Source organism: Microtus ochrogaster, unplaced genomic scaffold, assembly GCF_000317375.1.
Source record: "Microtus ochrogaster isolate Prairie Vole_2 unplaced genomic scaffold, MicOch1.0 UNK2, whole genome shotgun sequence".
NCBI classification, from domain to species: Eukaryota; Metazoa; Chordata; class Mammalia; order Rodentia; family Cricetidae; genus Microtus; species Microtus ochrogaster.
In genome coordinates this window covers 21,971,833-21,991,579 of record NW_004949100.1, presented here as the reverse complement: position 1 = coordinate 21,991,579, position 19,747 = coordinate 21,971,833, and the positions used below count along the sequence as shown (strand labels likewise).

At 38.5% G+C, this 19,747-nt stretch overlaps 1 protein-coding gene across 6 annotated transcripts in view; it reads left to right on the top strand.

The window, feature by feature from the left end:
• Hecw1 (HECT, C2 and WW domain containing E3 ubiquitin protein ligase 1) overlaps positions 1 to 19,747 on the top strand; it is a 247,068-nt gene that overhangs the window by 147,336 nt on the left and 79,985 nt on the right. For all 6 annotated transcript variants that reach the window (XM_026788346.1, XM_026788344.1, XM_026788345.1 and 3 more), the window contains 3 exons: positions 2,238 to 2,332; positions 6,839 to 6,914; positions 10,804 to 10,973. In XM_026788346.1, the coding sequence (XP_026644147.1) occupies positions 2,238 to 2,332; positions 6,839 to 6,914; positions 10,804 to 10,973 (341 nt within the window). The remainder of the gene's footprint in view (positions 1 to 2,237; positions 2,333 to 6,838; positions 6,915 to 10,803; positions 10,974 to 19,747) is intronic.

Sequence of the window (19,747 nt, the reverse complement as noted above, 5' to 3'; positions counted from 1 at the left end):
CTAAGTGTAGCCAGAGTAAATATGAAGTCTAATGTGATTTTTTTAAATGAAATGATTTTTTTAAAAGCCATAAAACAAATAATTTAAATATAAGCAACATATTATATTGCTATTTTTAGGTATTTATTAGTAGATCTCCTTCATATCCTACTCCTAAGCTTTAATACATATTTAGGTTAAGTAAAAGGAAAATCCATTAGTAATCAAGCATCTAAATTTTGAAATGTATTATTAAAATACATGTTTAAGGGGGGAAAAGACACAAACTTTGCCATTAATTCTTTTCAAAGGGAGAATACCATGCTTTAAAGGGTTCCATGAGTTCTTGGTTCAAAATAAGCTCTAACCTGACTACAGAATTTAACACAAGTTTGTAATCAAGTTCCCCAACCATTTGCTCAAAGGCACTGAAATAATTTTCTTCCTTGGATGATAGCTACTGGTACTACTACACATTCCTGCTGCTGCCTTCTATATGACTTAGCTTAAAGTTTTCCCCAGCATGCTGATCTCCCTGACAGCCACAGACAGAAGACTGGTACTGAAGGCTCTGACAAGAGACTAGCAAGCTGCATAATTCTTGTTTCTTTATCCAGAGCTCTCCATGATTGCCAGCCTATGAGAAACCTGCCTTTAGGGTTTGTCTCTATAGACCTAACATGGGTCATTTTGCAAATATCTTGGATAATATTATGGAGCTAGGATATTAAATGATTCGCCAAAAGTTTGAAACACAACCAATGAATGTGTTAAGTGCCTGCAGGGAAAGAGTGAGTCGGGAAGGGAAACTTACGAACACCCAGGAGTTAGTTACTCAGGTCATGAGAAGTCTTAACAATGTCAGCTTAATGGGTTTTTAGAAACTCAAAGAGCTAATTAAAATTAGCTGAAAAAAAGTTTAATCTCACCAGTAATCAAGTAGATGAAATGATACTGATAATGCATTTCTATTTTCAGTTTATTTTTAATTGGTAATGTCCAACAGCACTCACTGAGGTTCCATAGTTGGTGAGACTCTGACATTATTTGTTTCTTGAAGTGTAAAGTGCTATTTGGAAAGTGACATGGCCACAGAAAGGAAGAATTCTAGAACTACTCATGTTTTCTAGCTAGACATTATCATTCAACGTAAACGTGAGATTCTATTATCAAGTATGAAAAGGAGAGCGTTGTTGGACAGGTAACTAGCAATTGTTACTGCATTATACATTCGAACTTGAACAACAGTTTGCTAAAAGATTTTCATTTTTGAAAATAATGCCAACAATAGGGGGAATGTCTATAAACCACAAATCTGTGCAGTTTTACAAATTGAAGACTCCCGAAACAAAATTCATAGATTGAAATGACTAAGACACAGCCTGCTAAAAATTTTCATTAAGAATAGAAAACACTCCGTGAAACAGTGAGCAACAAACACACCAGTCACCATCACCTACACTAAGGGTGGGCGTTTGAAGATCTTTCCCACTGCAGAATCAAATGTCAGAAAGTAAAGGAATCACATCCCGATTCAGTCCTCGTATTACCACCATCGCTGACATTTCCTGAACACTTAAATGGACCCTAAGTGTTTTTGTTTGCTCGACCAATACCTTATAGGATAATGTTACTGTGAGTTCCATTAACATATGAAGAATCTGGGATAAAAAGAAGTTAAAGTGTCTTGTTCATTGCCTCACAGAATGCAGAGTCAAACACAGCCAGTGGGATTGACCAAAAGCAAATCATTTCTGCCTCCCCTCTGCAGACAGATCTGAGTCTATAACTATACAAAAAGTTACCACTGATAAATACAGGAGTTTGTAAAATATGGTTTTCCTCTATGTATTTTAGTAACCTCTCAGTATTTCTTAGAATTATCAAGATATTAATTGCAATGAATTATATGATAGGAAATGATAAAATAAAACTTTCTAAAAATCTTAGAAATACAGATTTAAAAGTAATAACATCCAGTAAACTGCTTTACTGGATGCCAAGATGCTTGAGTAGTGAATTTATTTAACTTTGGGTATATATTAAATGTTAAGTGTTAAAGCCAACACAGTTTTTGTGATGTAGTTTTAGAAAAACAGACTGGCCAGGAGGCCATCTGTAAACCATCATTGTCGAGTGTCACACACTGGCTCCTGAAAGGAATTGGTTTGCTCTGCTGGAGAGATCCCTTTGCGCTATGACTGTGACTTCCTAGAATATTCTCAAAGACTCAGCTCCATTTGATTTCTGTCTTCCAGCTGAAACTAAGATCTGCTTCAAATACTACCATGGCGTGAGCGGAGCCCTGCGAGCCACAACCCCCAGTGTCACTGTCAAAAACTCAGCAGCTCCTGTAAGTGTCTGTTCTCCCTCCTGCTCAGACCCAACTCCCATGGTTCTTTGCTTTCCTGTTTTCTTCATGTGTGTATGCAAACACATTTACCCATATGCACATGTCTGCACTTGCACCTACACATATATAAAGAAACACTGATAGTTGATTTAAGAACACTACACACACACACACACACACACACACACACACACACACACACACATACCTCAGACTAGTGACAAGGAATGACAGCAAAAGCTGTCGTTTTCAGAGTACAGGCCGTGTGAATGTTAGAGAGCTGCCAACTGTCTGGATTTCCCTTGGCAAAATGTTTCCATGGGGATATACTTAGTAGGAGCATGGGAGGCTTTCTTTAAGAAACATATTTATAATTCACTGATTTTGAATACTTATATTTCTGATGTTTTGATTTCTTTTGAGACTTACAAATAAATTAATTAATTTGAATGTATTATCTCACCTCAGGTTCATCTCAGTCATATGAAATGATAGGCCTAGAAAAGATAAAAAAAAAAAAACTCACCTCCTTTCTTTCCATAAATGAGAACTCTAACAAGTGAGTCCCAGGTACCTCAAGCCACACTGTTAGTGAATCCCAGATCCAAGATTTGTCTTTGTTTTTGCTTTTTGTGCATTTTGTTTTTGTCATTGTTGTTGATTATATTCTTCTGAGACAGGGTCTCACTGTGTAGCCCAGGCTATACTGGAACCAACTATTCAAGGATAGCCTTGGATTTACATACATCATTCTTCCTATGCTTCCCAAGTGCTGAGATTATAAAAGTGTGCCGCCAGGATTTAAATCACAGCTTTTGTTCCCTTCTATGTGGTTCTACTCAGTGCTACAGGAATAGATGCTATCTTTACCCAAACTGCAGTCTAGTCGATCTTTGTAGTGTTTCTCTTTTAGTTCTTTCAGAGTTTCATACTTCCTATTTTGATCAGTTTTACCAGTTTCTCCTAACTCTTCCCCAATTCACTCACCTTTCCCACCCACCTAATTTTAATAACTTTGTCTTTATTTTTATTTTAAGGCAATTTGTTTGTTTTGTTTTTAGGGTTTGTTGCTGTTGTCTCTCTTCCTCCTTTTTTTGGATTTATTATTACTATTATTACAAATTTTCACCTCCTTCCCTCCTCCCATTTCCCTCCCCCTCCCCCTATTCCCCCTCCCCCTATTCCCCCTCCCCCTCCTTCTCTAGTCCAAAGAGCAGTCAGGGTTCCCTGCCCTGTGGGAAGTCCAAGGTCCTCCCCCCTCCATCCAGGTCTAGGAATTTTTGAAACACAGTTTATCTACATAACCCTACCTTCCCTACTCACAGGAATTAAAAGCATGCACCACCACACCCAGATTAAGATGAATTTTTGCTGCCTAAATATTTTTGAATGTGTGGTTTTCCACTCTAGAGTGGTCCACTTACCAAGAGCTACCGTCGTAGAGGAAACTGACTCTCCCTGTCCCAGTAGCTAACAGATGCTAAGAGCTCCACAGCTTGGGATGAGATTGTGTGCTCAGCCCCTCACTCCATACTGGGCGTTGATCTGGCCTGGGCTTGCATAGACATTACATGTTATGTCACAATCATGTTGAGTTCATATGTGCAGCTCCCTGATGTGTAAAGAAGACACTGTTTCCTCATGGTTGCCCCCTCTTCCACAGTGATCCCTGAACCTTAGAAAGTGGGCCATGGCATACATGTTTTCTTTAGGACTGAGCATGCTGTGATCCCTTATTCTCCGTACCTTTGCCAGTTGTGGGTCACTGTGTTAATCAACTGCATCTACTGGGAATAGAAACTTCTCAGGTGAAGAATGAGAGATACATTGACTACGGGTGTAAAAGAAATGAATCAGTTAAATACTGCGCCCATTTAACAGAGCATTAACAGTGGGGTCTCCCCCTAGGGCCCATGACTTGTCTGGCCATAGGTTCTTAGCCTGATAATGATGCCAAGTATAGGTTGAGTCCTGCAGAGTTTAAGTCTTAAATGCAATCAGAAAATGGTTGGTTGGTCCCATGATGTTGATATTAAAACTGAGCATGAGGAGGTCCAGTGGACGTGCTGGAAAGGAATTTCTTGGAAATTTTAATGTGTAACTCATTTTTAGGGTGGTTATGCTATTTTTGCTCTTATTTCTTGGTAGTATGAAAACTCAGTTTTCAGGGTTGTTTCTCTTGCATTTCTCTACTTGATTTCTAGCACATTAAGACTGACAAAAACAAATGTTTTTTCCTTCTCAACTGACTACAAGTTTAAGTGTTTTATCATTTTTTTTAAAAAAAATAGTAGTTTCTTTGAGCATATAGTGTTATAATAGAAACCAAACCTAGCTTTAATTTTGCAACATTTGCCAGTTATTGGTACAATCCAGTGAACTTCTGAATTAAAACAAGCTTTGGTAATCTGATCTGAGGATTTAAGTACACTGCTTCAATGAGGAAATGTAACTAAGTTTTTTTGAATCCGTTGGTCAATTAATTTTGAATATCTACTTTCTTGTTGATTATTGCTGGTAGTACATTATTTTTTTAGAAAGGGTTACTATTTATAGACATTATAACATGTCTAAAATACCACTGAGTTAATTTATTAGACTACAATCAACCTGTTGTTGTTTAGGAAGGAAAATGAGATGTCCAAGGCACCTTTGGTATAACCAAAACTTTAATTTTAATAGCAATAAATTCTAAATATTTATTAGGGTTTTTTTTCATCTCCCTTATTTGTGCCATTGGCAGCAATTGTGGTCCTGTTATAAAATTAGCTTGCAATTTAGTCTTGATATTTTGAGGTTCTCGTCTATTTTGGTAGATGAGAAGCTGCTGTGGCAAGAGGTTATAAACATTAATGTAAATGTAAATTAACTGTAAGCCCCGTAACTGAGAGCTCCTAGTTACTGTCCCACCCCATATAACACTATCTGAAGCCCGCAGGGCTGGAGCAGGAAGCTTCTTGTGCTAGTATGTAAGGAAAGGTGTAACAAAGTAATGCAGCATTGCTGTTGACTTCAAAAGGAGGTGTCAGGTAAGCTAAAACAAGCAGTGTGAGTGGAACTGCCAGGCCTGGAAGGGAAGCAACCAAGGCTGGGGCGGTGGACAGAATGGACAGAAACACAGGACATGGCACTAGCATCGTGGGGAGAATTTAAACAGAGTTTTGTTTGATTTACAATTTTGGAGGATTTATTCCACGGTTAGTCTTGTTTGGGGTCCTAGGTGAGGTAGAATGTCATGGAAGGCAAGGACATTGTACAGAGCATTGTTCTTACCGTAATGGCTGGGGAGTAAAAGGAAGAGGTGTTGGCCTCCTAATAGCCGATTCAAGGGCTACCCCTAGTAACCTAACATCTCCCTACTAGGTCTACCACCTAAAGCTTTCACAGCTTCCCAGTAGTCACATGCACTGAGGATAAAGCCTTTACTGTAGAGCCATCATGGGAACGCAAGAGAGGTCTAAACTGTAGCACCCACCATAGGAGCCTTTTGAGAATAGAAAACAAAAAGAAATGTGTTCTCTCTCTGTTCACAGGATGAACATGAGATTTATTTCTTCCCGAGAGCAAATGACCCTGCTAAGCCCGTTCATGCAATTTTTAAACTCATTTTTCTTTAGAGTTTAGAATTATTTCATCTAATTCCAATAAATTTATTGTTTAATCTACAATGAAACATTTTAATACTAATACGTACAGGATTTTTATCTTATTGAGCTATACATTTTTTTTATTCCCCTCACTTCCTCTCCCCTCCTCCCCTTCAACCCACTCCTGTGGTCCCCATGATCCCAATTTACTCAGGAGATCTTGTCCTTTTCTACTTCTCATGTAGATTAGATCCATGTCTCTCTTAGGATCCTCATTGTTGTCTAGGTTCTCTGGGATTGTGATTTATAAGCTGGTTTTCTTTGTGCTTTACGTCTAAAAACCACTTATGAGTAGGTACATATGATATTTGTCTTTCTGGATCTGGGTTACCTAATTCAATATGATGTTTTCTATATTCATCCATTTGCCTGAAAATCTCAAGATGTCATTATTTTTTTTCTGCTGTGTAGTATTTCTTTGTCCATTCTTCAGTCAAGGAACATTTAGGTTGTTTCCACGTTCTGGCTATGACAAACAGTGCTGCTATGAACATAGCTGAGCACATGTCCTTGTGGTACGATTGAGCATCGTTTGGCCATATACCCAAAAGTGGTATTACTGGGTCTTGAGGAAGGTTGTTTCCTAATTTTCTGAGAAATTGCCACACTGACATCCAAAGGGGCTGTACCAGCTTGCACTCCCACCAGCAATGCAGAAGTGTTCCCTTTTTCCCCCACAACCTTCCCAGCATAAGTTGTCATCAGTGGTTTTTTTATGTTGGCCATTCCTACAGGTGTAAAATGGAATCTCAGAGCTGTTTTGATTTGCATTTGTCAGAATCTCAATGCCCCTTACTACAGTGTAGTATCTCTTCCGATGTTGGTTTTCCATGTCTTCCATTTTTCCTTGTTTTTACAGATTTTCAAAGGCATTGGCTCTGAAGAGACTGCGCAAAGTCAAGGAAGTAGGAGGCTGATCAGCTTCTCTCTCTCAGGTACGTATTACTCACCTGGAAGCCTTATGCAGAGCTTAGCTGCTTTCTGATGGTGTCATAAACACCATGACAACTTTAAAAAGCGAGTGTTTCTTTTAGTTCACAGTCCCAGACGGTTATGAGTCTATCATGACAGGCTGAAGGCATGCCAGCAAATAGCGGGCTGTGTGAGAGAACCAGGAAGCAGAGAAATCTCATCACCCTCCACAAGCAGGAAGCCAGAGGAACTGGACATGGGACAAGGATTTAAACTCTCAAACTCATGCCTAGCGATGCACTTTCTCCAGCAAGTCTGCGCCTCACTGTGACCCTCTCCAGACAGCACCACCAACTAGGAACCAAGTGTTCAAGTACCTTTGGGGAATTTTTCTCATTCAAACCACCACGTACAGGGAACAAGAATACCTACCACTGTCACCTGACTCTAACCTACAAGCTTCAAGTTATTCCATCTCTTTGTGCCTCCTTTTCCTCACCTGTGGAGGTGAAGTAAAAATAAAAAGCATCTGGGCAATTCCCACTTAAATAAGCAAGAATAATGGAAATTCAGTCAGTCATAAATGTGGGAGTGTTTTGACCTTGTAGGAAGGAAGGTTGTTGTCTTGGTAGCAGCGTTAAGAGTCTGCTGAGAGCAAGGGAAAGAGAGCCTGGTGAGAGCAGTGGTCATCCAGTCCTAAACAGAACTTGCAGTCAGCCCACCTCAGTAGAGCAGATGGAAGCCGAGTTGGTCAAAACTACATTCGTGCAGGGAAAGAAATCAGTGGAATCCAAATAAGGTCGGTTTTAATTTAGGCAAGTTAAAAAATGAATAGTGGAGTGTTATGTGAAGCTGTTCCTGGGGAGATGTGAAGAGAGATCTATTAACCCTGGCAGGAGATTGATTACAGATCAAAGTAGCCATCTTAATGGAGTCAGATTGGCAACTGAAGAAGCTTATTGGGGTCACTTAAAAGAGCATGGACAGCTCAGAGGCAACTGTGTCGCTGAAAGCCTACCCTGTCAGGGGTGACAGCTCAAGACAGCTGCACTATAGGATGCCCAGGCAACACGTATCAGAGAGTCTTCTCCGGGAAGCCCCCCTGGGCAGAGATGCTCTTCTCTGGACAGCTGTTTTCTACTCCTGTGATCTCCGGGTGGGGAACTTGTGGATCCTGTATGTTTCAGCCTTACAGGACTTGTAAGGTTTTTACTTCCTAAGTGTCCCTTCATCTTCCCTTCGGGGGGCGGGGGATGTTTCAGTTTGGAGGAAATTGATGAATATCAAAGAGTAAGGTACTTTTTAGTTTTCATGATCTTATGATGGTTCTGTAATATGCTAACAATGGGAAAACTAGGTAAGGAATTACAGGAAATCTTTGCCTTCTTTACAGAACTCTGGTAAGCCTGAAATTACTTTGTCATTAGAAGTGTGAAAGAATACTGAGCTGCTCTGGGTAAAATGATACACAAGGCTCAGTCCTTCACACAAGTCATCTCAACTTCAAGAGAACACATGGCATAAAACACAAACTCTACTGACCACAACTAGAAAACCGCAGCCTTTGCTCATCAAATCAATGCTCCATGCTGTGTGTGCCATGGATCAGAGGTCTCGTGAGGATTATCACCTGGGGTTTTCTAAGTTGAAATGTATTCAATAGGGCAAATGCATGTTTAAGTGTGTGTCCAAAATATTATCATGTGTTTATTTAGGTGGAGGGGAAAAAAAGGCAAAGAAGGGAAACTTTAATAATTTTATTTTACCAGGATAAAAGGCTTGCAACTCTTGGGTTGCCATTTTCATGTTCCTTTTGAAATGCTTAAGAAATAACAATTTCTGCACCTACTTTTAAAAACAGTAGAAACAAGAAATATCACAAAAGAATTGTCCAGAAACTAAAAGTAATTTTCTGTGACCAAAACTCCAGTGGCAACTTGAGGTCCAAAAACGGTGTGACTGGAGACAGGACATCTCTGTCTGTCCCTTGGTCCCCATTTTGTCTCTGCCACACAGATATAGTCTCTTAGATATAACAGGAAACAATTCTCTGTGCCCCAGCATGACTCAAAACCAGGTTAATTCTAGGTGGAATCATCTCCTGTTGCCCATAGTATATAATTTAATTGTTTTAAAATGAAAATTTCTAGCAATGATATGGAACAGGACTATAAACTTGGCAGCTAAAGAAGAAAGCCTGAAAAGGTCACAGATACATAGTATTCAGATTTTCTATCTATGTTCATTTAACTCCATGCCTTAAAGATAAACAAGAAAAATGTCACATAATCCATAACTAAAGGTGATGGTTATTCTTCCTCAACTTGACATTAACTAGAGTCACCTTGGAGGAAGGAACCTCAGCTGAAGAACTGCCTCCATGAGTCTGGCCTATGGCCAAGCCTGTGGGGCAATGTTTTATTTGCTGAATGATGCATTGTGAGTGTTGCCATCCCTGGGCAAGTGGGCTTGAGCTGTCTAAGAAACCAAGCTGAGCAAGCTAGAGTTAACAAGCCGCCATGCAGCTTTCCTCCGTGGTTTCTGCCTCTGATAGCGCTTGAGTTCCTTGTTTGACTTCTCTCAGTAATGGGTGTGATCAGGACACGTAAGGCAGGTCAACCCTTTCATCACCATGGTAGTTTTGGTCCATGTTTTAAACTTGTAACAGAGACTCAAGAAAGAACACTAAGCAAAGCCCCCCAAATACCATGAAGCTGACAAGACACAAGTCAGCTCTGAGTATAAGAGACAGGGATTCTAACAAACCAACTGGGCAGCCATGGAGGTTGAGAAACATCAGGATGGAAATAGTTTTCATGAAGAAATAATGGAAATTTTGACTAGAAACTTACGTAGAAGAAGCAGTTAGAAGAACTGAAGAACATGCATTCAAAATAAACTTTCCCACTACAACATGAAATTACTTATAATCAAACATCTCAAGTTAGACAGGTGGATTGCCAAGGTCTCCTCTTCCTGACCCCACGGTTTCCCAGAACTCTAATCTTTGAGAAGTCTAGCTCCATGGAGGTTGTGCTTACTTTTCTGCCATGGATCTCTGCTCTTTCAAATCCTTTTTTCAATTTATCCTTACTCAATGAAAGCCACATTTATTATAAAACTACTACCCTTGGTTTTCTTATGTCTTTACCTTGTGAGAAACTTTGTATCTTTTATCTAACATATTTCCAGTTAGTTTTCTTCCATGTCCACCACCTTTGATGACACCCAACCTCTTACTCATTCTCTTCCTCTTAATCTGTTTGTGGAGCACTGGAAACCCAGTCCAATCAGGGCCAGTGTCCTCTCATGAAAAATAAAGTATCCACAGTACCAGTTGAACTGACATATAGCAAGGATTTCTTTCCCAAATACAATTTAACATATGCCAGAAATGTTCCAAATGGAATTCTGTGTATATACACACCAGTCCTTGTTTGTAATGAGATGAAAAATAGTCTAAACATTGTAAAAAAAATGTTTCAAATGTATATCAATTAATTTTTCTATTGCTGTAAAAAAAATAACATTACCAAGAGCAACTTACAGAAGAGTTATATCAAATTTATGGTTCTAGAAGGAAAAGAATCCATTATGGCAGGGAGGAATGCCAGTAGGTGGATGGATCAGAAAGCTGAGAAATCACATCTTCAATTGTAAACACCACGCAGAGGGTGGACTGGAAGTAGGGTGAGGCTCTCAAAGCCTGTCCCTAGTGACATCTTGCACCTTCCAAAACCTGCCCAAAGAGTACCACCAACTATGGGCAAGTGTTTAAATATCTGAAACTATGGGGGACATTTCTCATTTAAACCACCACATCAATGTTTCGGATTATCTGGCCTTGTATAGGACTTGTAGGTACTCAAGCTCACTAAAATATACTTAAATAAAATGTCATTTATTTGATAGATTTCCAAGCCATGGGGTTGAAGAAGGGGATGTTTTTCAACCCAGACCCTTATCTGAAGATTTCCATTCAGCCTGGGAAACACAGCATCTTTCCAGCCCTCCCTCATCATGGGCAAGAGAGGAGATCCACGATCAGAGGCAACACTGTGAACCCCATCTGGCAGGCAGAGGTGAGTGCTAGGGTGTGGGGGTGCTGAGAGAAACCTAGAAGGATCAAATGAAAACAATGGTGGTGAGCCCACCCCTGCGCTCATCTTCTTGTGGAGCATAGATTCCATTCTTAAACTCATGACCGCGAGACCCGGGCCTTTAAGGTATCACATTCTCTGAGGACTTGAACTCCAGGGCCTGGAATCATTGTCCCAGACAATATCAGGTAATGAAGGCTCTGTCTGGGAGAATACCCTCCCTCCAACCCAATCGGGCATCTAGAGATTTAAAAAGGGCAGAAAGGAATGAAGGAAGGGAGGGAGGGAGAGAAAGGAAGGAGTTTTTACTACTGGGGTCCTAGTCAGTGCTCAACAGAGACACAGGTTATAAGCTTGCATAAGCTTTCACCTGCAGGTGACTATTAGATTTCCTGCCAGAAGTTACATTTTTCTGGGCAATTATCAATAAGACATTTTTCCACTAACAAAGCCTTTTACTTATTCATAGAGCTGTGGGAATCAGCTCTCAAGACCTATAGTTGTGGAACACTGGCCCTTCCTTGAGGCTGTCTGGCAAATGTTTACCTTCCCAGATAAGAACAAGCAGTTTTGATGAACAGACTGTGGTAAAGCAGAACTCAACAGACCTTATCCAAACTTAAGTCAGAAGTGTGAACTTCAATTCATTTTCTATCTTTTCCTGTAGTCCAGGAGAAACTGGTTAGCGTCTTACCTATCTTGAACTTATATCTGAACAACAATCGAGGCAGAACCTTTCAGCTAAATTTCTTATTCCAGTGTAACTTAGTACTTTCTAAGCAAGCTTATTAGTAAATCCCTTCCAATCATACTTAACCGAGTTAGAACTTGTTTTTCCTTCTGCCACATCACCAGTGGGTTCCGTACTGATTCAGAACAGGTACCTTCAAGCAGGAAAAGTGCATTTAAACGCGATTACTCCCATTTCTCTATAGCGCTCCCCAGGTTGTCATCACCAAGAGCTTCAAACTACAAATGTGACCCTCTGGGTGTCTTCCAGGGATACTAAAGTCATCATCTTCCTGGGTTAGATAAACCAATATCCCTAGAATATCCCTGATTTGGTTACACACTGCTTGATTTAGATAGATACAAAACCTAATTTTTCATACCATCTTGGTGGTTTGAATAGAGTGGTATGCATCTCAGTTTCCAGTATTGAACACTTCATCGCACCAGTAAAGGACCGTCTCTACTTCTAAGTGTGTCTTCTCCATCACCCAGGAGTTAGGAGTTCTTCAACAAATCATGTGTGATGCTGGGACTCACTAACTCCAGTCCTAGAGAACAGGCAGGAACTTGGCTCAGCTTGTCTGACTCCTTGACTTTCAGCTGATCACTTGAGAACATGACTTGGCAGCTGTGGCTGGAGACACAGGAAGCAGGGCAGGAGTGAGTGAGCTCTGATACAGAAGGGGAAAGTGTGGCTGTGCAGGCACAGAGCTCTGCTCAAAGCATAACATGGCTTGTTAACAGTTCTGCAGTTTTGAGTCATCAGTTTTCCTTTAAGCCTGGTATCTTCACCCACCCACTTATATCCACCTGTAATTGATGGAGACGTGCCCCAACCTAACACACTTGCATTAGACATAGCTCTTCCATGACTATTCAGAGTAGATCATTCTTATCTCTGCTGTGGAATTTTAAAACATTGTAGGCAAGAAAATATAGTTAAATATTTGGAAACAGACCTATCTCATTGTCTCTTAAAATGTACCATCTCCTTGCTAAGTTAAATCACCCCTTTCAGGCTCCCCAGGAAGGCTTTTTAGAGTTTTGAAATGGAAATTGAGCTACACTTGAGCTACTATTAACAGTTATGAACAGATTATAAAACATTGAAAAGTATCACTGTTAAAGAATATTGGATATACAGTGACATGTTTATTCAATCCCAGATATTCTTACCAATAATTTCTGAGCTGCTTACTGAATCCCTGTGGATAGCACAAAATGCTATAGTAATTACTTCTATTTGAAAAAAAAGTGAGCAAGTTTGCCTAACACACTTGTCACAAAGGTAGTATAAGTCGTAGAAAACATTTCTTAAATCCCACTATCAAAATGGTTTGGTACTAAAAATGTCTACTAGAATGCTTTTAACATTATGAAATTTATGAGTCTTCGCTTGAAATCACTTTTTCTCTGGAAATATATTGAAAAGTGCTCTCATTCTCTGTCCTTGGGTTTATGCATTGCATTTAAAATGCTACACCTCAAATTAGCTCAATAAATCTCATGCGAGAGTTGTAGCTTACGTAGACATTGCTCACCTGTGCCTGAGGCCTTGGATTCCATTCCCAGTGCCACGAAAACAAACAAAAAAATGAAACATAACTCCACAAAGCAGCTGGCAACTAAATACCAGGAAAATGCTGCTTCTGCCCCTATAGAATTCCTCTGTCCCTGGCAACCGGTGCCAAATGGCACACAACAGATAGATATACCCTGCTTGATACCTCTGTACCTGATAAGACTCAGATTAAGGTGAAAATCTAGATACTGGCTGATGTGAAATTTTATTCGCATGTTTTAAAAAATTAATTCTTTAATAATGTCAAGCATTGATTTCAATACCGCTGTCATTCAGGCTTCTAGTAGAATAGAATAGCACTAAAGCTATACTACTCCAAATTAAAAAAAAAAAAAAAGTTCTTAACAGAAACATCTCACTTTCTGCTACCAACTTCTGTATTACTTTTCTGTTGCTTGATAAAATGCCAGAAAAGAAAGAGTTTATTTTGGCTTAGGATTCCAGAAGGAAAGTCAATAATGGTAGAGGGGACGTGCCTGCTGGAATCTCAGAGATCCTATCTTCAACTCCAGACATCAAGCAGAGGATGATACCTGGAAGCAAAGCCCGGTATCGCCTCTCAAACCATGTTCCTAGTGATGTACTTCCTCCCTCAAGACTGCATCTTCCCAAACCCTGCCCTAACAGCAGCACCAACTCAAAGTTTTCAAGTGCCAGAGCCTATGGTGTATATTTCTCATTCAAATCATCGTAGTATTATTCTAAATGTATGCTCTTTATATTCCTCAACCAAAGTATGAAGGATGGGGTAAGGAATGAGTTGTGTATCCAGCTCAAATTATATTGAAATGCAATACAAAATACAAACCAAGTAAAATTTTCAAGAAAAAAATTCTAAAAGTGGAATCATTACCCTCCAGAAGTATATAAGGAATACTAAGTAGAACAAATCTACAGAGACTCAGGCACCTTCTCTATTTTGCATGTAAATACAAACAGTTTCAATGCTGTTTAAGATTTTTAGTGTTATGTACTTAAGAATGCATTATTTTACTTTTGAGGACAAGTCATCTACACCAAAATTGGTTGTGAGATACTGGATAGTACTTATTCAGTTTCTTTAGATTTCTTGCACATGTAGAACAAGGCCATATTGCTAGCTAGCTCTTATATCTTTTGTTAACCCATTTCTATTATTGTATATTTTACCACAAGACTTGTGGCCTACCAGCAAGGTTACTACTGGTGGCTCGTGTCTTTCTCCTCTGGTGACTCCATGTTTCTCCATGACTCCGCCTTCTTTTCCCAGCATTCAGTTTAGTTTTCCTGCCTAGTTCTATTCTGCTAAGCCACTGGCCAAAACAGCTTTATTCATTAACCGATAAAAGCAACACATAGACAGAAGAACTTCCCACACCATGTGTTTATTTAGATGCCTAGTGGTGAGCCACTTTGACTAGGATAGGATGTATTCTTAATGTAGTTTTAATTTGCATTTCCCTGGTGCCTAAGGATGCTTACCAAGTTTTTATTGAAAAAAAATTCATACACTATATTTTGGTTATGTTTTTCCTTCTCCCAATGTCCCCTCAGGATCTCCACCACCACTTCTTTATACTTTGCATAGCCAACTTATATTCACTCTCTCTAACAAAAACAAAAAATAAATACAATAGAATTGTATTACTGTAAAAATACAGTACAAAATACAATAAAACAAGAAACACAAAAATTAAAATCACAACAAACAGAAAACAAATAAGGAAAAGTATGCCCAAAGAAAGGACTTAAGAATACCTTTGAGTTTGTTTTGCGTGGGCCAACTGCTTCTTGGTACAGAGCCTCATCTGAAGTGTGGTTGGTATATTCTGTGACTCCATTAAAGGAAACTGATCTTCCTTTTGCCAGTGGGTATCAACTGCAGATAGCTTCTTTATTAGGAATGAGACCCCATGTCCTCTTCTCCCTCTCAATGCTAGCATCCCACTTGGCTTGAGCCTAATGAGGACCTTGTGTGGGCTGTCACAGTCGTTCTTTGTTCATATGTGGGTCAGTACTGTTATGTCTGGAAGACTGTTTTCTTGGAGTCATTTGTCACTTCTGGTTCTTACCATCTTTGCACCTCCTCTTATGCATAGATCCCTGAGCCTTGAGGGAAGGGCTTTGATGGAAACATTCCATTTAGGACTGAGTGTTTCAAAGTTTCTCACTCTATGAATATCATCCAGTTGTGAATCAGTGTGTTAATTCCCATCTACTGCAAAAGAAGCTTCTCTAGTATGGGTTGAGCAAGAAACTGATTGATGGTTATAGCAGAATGTCATTAGGAGCTGTCTTACTGCTATGTTCCTTTAGCAGAATTTTTCCTAGTTCTGTGACCTTTTTAGCCTCGTGTTCTTGGCCATTTTTGCCATGTCAAGCATGGATTCCACCTCATGAATTGGGCCTTAAATCTGATCAGAAAGTGGATGTTTATTCTAATAACTTTTATGCCACTATTGCACCAGTATATCTTACAGGCAGGTCATTACTGTAAGTAGCAGGGATTGTAGCTGAGTGATATTGATAATCACTTTAAATCCTCTAACAGTCTGCAGAGTAACTTCTAGTACCACAAAGTTACCATTAGTACTGCTGGTCTGTACAAGTGAAGCTTCTAGTAGGCACCAGCTTGATGCTCAATGTTCAATGGCATAAGTAAATATGTCTTCAGCCATAGGGCCTTACCATCAGGAGAGCAACCAGTAACCTTGCAAATAGCCTGTGATGTGACCCCTTTGGCCAAGGAGTCAACAAGATGTGGCAAATACTAGCACTATGGGTTTTACTTGGTGGCATAAGATGTCTATATGGGATATTGTCTCCCCTATTATTTGGTGACTTATTTATATTCTTTTCATGTATGTATATGTTTTAGAAGCTTCTACAATAATAGGTTTCCATGTGGTCTTTCAAATGTCCTTTAGAATTAGATGTTTCTCCCTAGATTTCCTCCTTTACCCTCCTCTTCCATATGTTTCCTTACTTATTCTCTTGTTCTAGTTTCCTCTTTCTCTCTCCATGACAATATAATCCATTTCCACTTCCTTGGGAGATCCTCTCTTACCCCTTACATCCTTACTGGGTACCAAACTTCTGTGGTTATATAAGTTACAGCACACATATTAAAGGCTTAAAAGCTAATATTCACATATAAGAAAAAGCATATGTTTTGGGGGACCTGGGTTACCTCACTCAGGATGAATTTTTTCTAGCTACATCCATTTACCTCTAACTTTCATTATTTCATTTTTCTTAAGAGATTAATATTATCCCACTATGTAAATGTACCACATTTTTATTCTCCATTCATCAATTGATAGACATCTGGGCTATTTCCAATTTGGGGCAACTATTAGCAGAGCAGCAATAAGCATGGCTGTGCAAGTATCTCTGCAGTAAGATATATATCCCCAAGAGTGGTATAGCTGGATCTTGAAGTAAATTGATTACCAGCCTCCCAATAAACCACAACACTGATTTCCATAGTAACTGTGCCAGTTTACAGTCCCACCAGCCCTGAATGTTACCATTTCCATGCATTCTCTCCAGCACATACTGGCATTTATTTTATTTATCATGGCCATTATGACTGCAGTAAGATGAAATTTCAAAGTAGTTTTAATTTGAATGTTCCTGATAGTTAAGGATACTGAAAATGTCTTTGTTTACCAGAAATTTGTGTTTCATCTTTCAGGAGATCTATTTCTGTAGCCCATTTTCAGTTGAGTTCTCTCTTTTCTTAAGGGTCAGTATTTTTAGTTCTTAGATGTTCTAGATAATAACCTCTATCAGATGTATAATTGATAAGGACCATTTCCCATTCTGTAGCCTACCACTTTGCCCAAATGATGGTATCCTTTGTCATACAGCTTTCCAGGGTCCATGAGGTTCCGTGTATTAATTGTTAGTCCCACTGCCTGGGTTATCATCAGTGCCATGGTCACAAAGTACTTTCCTCTGACAATGAGTTAAAAGTTCATTCCCTGACTTTCTCTAACGTCATGGCTCTTACGTTGAGGTCTTTGACACATTTGCTGCAGATTTTGTGCGGAGTGGGTCTATTCTCATCCTACTAAATACAGTCATCCAGTTTGGCCAGCACCATCTGTTGACGATGTTGTCTCTTCTCCAGGGTGCACTTTAGGCTTCTTTGTAAAAAATGGGCTTCATAGGTATGTGAATTAATGTCTAAATCTTCAGTTTAATTCCATTGGTCAAAGTGTTGACTTTCATGCCAATACCATGCTGTTTTTATTTGAAGTACAACTTAAAATCTGGGATGGTGGTAGTTCTTTTATTATTTAGGACTGTTTTAACTATCCTGGAGTTTCAGTGTTTCCATATAAAGTTGAAGATTAATTTTTCAATTTCTATAAAGAATTATATTAAAATTTTGATAAGAATCACAGTGAATCTGTAGATTGCTTCTGAATGCTTCAGTTTCTTTCTTCAATATCTTAATGTTTTTATAATACAAGTCTTTTACTTGCTTGGTCAGAGGTAACTACAGATTTTTCTTTCTTGAGGGTATTGTGAAAGGTATCATTTGTTTGATTTCTTTCTCAGTGTTTTTCATTTGTATATAAGAAAGCAACTGATTTTTTGTGAGTTAATTTTATAACTTGCTACTTTGATGAAGGTGTTTATTAGCTGTAGAAGTTTCCTGGTGGAGTTTTTAGGGCCACTTATGTATACTATCACATCATCTGCAAACAAAAATGCTTTGACTTCTTCCCTTTCTATTTGTATCCCCTTGATCTCCTTCAGTTGTCTCATTGCCTCTAGCTAAGACTTCAGTTACTATATTGAATAGGTATGGAGAGAACAGACACCCTTGTCTTGTTCTTGATTTTATTGGAAATACTTTGAATTTCTTTCTGTTTAGGGTGATGCTGGCTATGGGCTTACTGTAAATTGCCTTTATTATGTTGAGGTGTGTCCTTTGTTTATGTAGTCCCTCTGTGACTTATATCATGAAGGGATGTTGGACTTCAACAAAGACCTTTTCTGCATATAATGAGATGCTCATGTGATTTTTTATCTTTCAGTCTGTTTATGTGGTGGATTACATTTGTTTGTTTATGAATTTTGAATCATCCCTGCATCTCTGGGATGAAGCCAACTTGATCAATGTGGGTGGTCTTTTTGCGGTCTTCTTGGATTCAGTTTGCAAGTATTTTATTGAAGATTTCTATGTTCATGAGGGATATTGGTCTATAATTTTCTTCTTTTCTTGTTTTTTTGATTGGGTCTTTTTTTTATCAGAGTAAGAGTGGCCTCATAAAAGCAATGAGGAAATGTTCATGTACTTCCTAATTTGTGGAATATTTTTGAGGAATGTTGGCATTAATTCTTCTTTGAAGGTGTGAATAGAATTCTGCACTGAATCCATCTGACCCGATGGTCTGGGAGAGTTTTGTTTTTTTTTTTATTGGTATTACTGTTTTATTTCTGTAGGGGTTACGGGTCTATTTAACTTGCCTACTTGACCTAGATTTAACTTTAGTAGGTCATATATATATCAAGAAAGTAATCCATTTCTTTTAGGTTTTCCAGTTCTGTATCATACAGATTTTTAAAGTATGTCTGAAGATTCTCAAACTTCCTCGGTGTCTGTTATGATGTACCATTTTCATCTCTAATTTTATTAAATTGGATTTACTTTCTTTTAGATGACTTAGTAAGGAATTATTATTCTTAATGATTTTTTGCATTGTTTTTGTTGTTATTTCTACTTTGTTGATTTCAGAACTATACTTGAGTATTTCTTTGATTATTTGATTATTTATTGATTATTTGCCATCTACTCAATTTTGGTTTTATTACTCCTTTTTGTTCTAAAGCTTTCAGGTGCATCATTTTGTCCCATAAGTTTGGGTACATTGTGTTTCCATTTTTATTCAATTCTAAAATGCTTTCAATTTCATTCTTGATTTCTGCTTTGGCCCATTTTTCATTAAGTAGTGAGTTTTCATTAAGAATTTCATGTTTTGCATTTTTCTTTGATTGTGCTATTCATTTCTTCTACCTTATCTTTAATATCTAAGATTATCTCTTTCATGTCTTGTAGTCTGTTGGGGAGGCTGAGGCTTACCTCTGAGGTTTTTGTTTGCCTTCTTAAATTTTTTAATTCCAATTTTATTTCAGTTTGAATTTCATTAGTGATTCTATTTCCCTGTTAAATTCTACTTACATATTTTGAATTTTTAATTATTTCATTTAACTGTTTATTGTGTTTTCATCATCTTCATTAGGGCATTTATTTATTCATGTACATTTAAGGTCTTTAAATACATTCATTTCCATCCATTTGCATGCAAAATTCAAGAAGTTCTTGTTTTTTACTGCTGAGTAGTACTCTAATATGTATATATTCCATACTTTCCTCATCCATTCTTCCATTGAAGGGCATCTAGGTTGTTTCCAGGTTCTGGCTATTACAAACAATGCTGCTATGAAC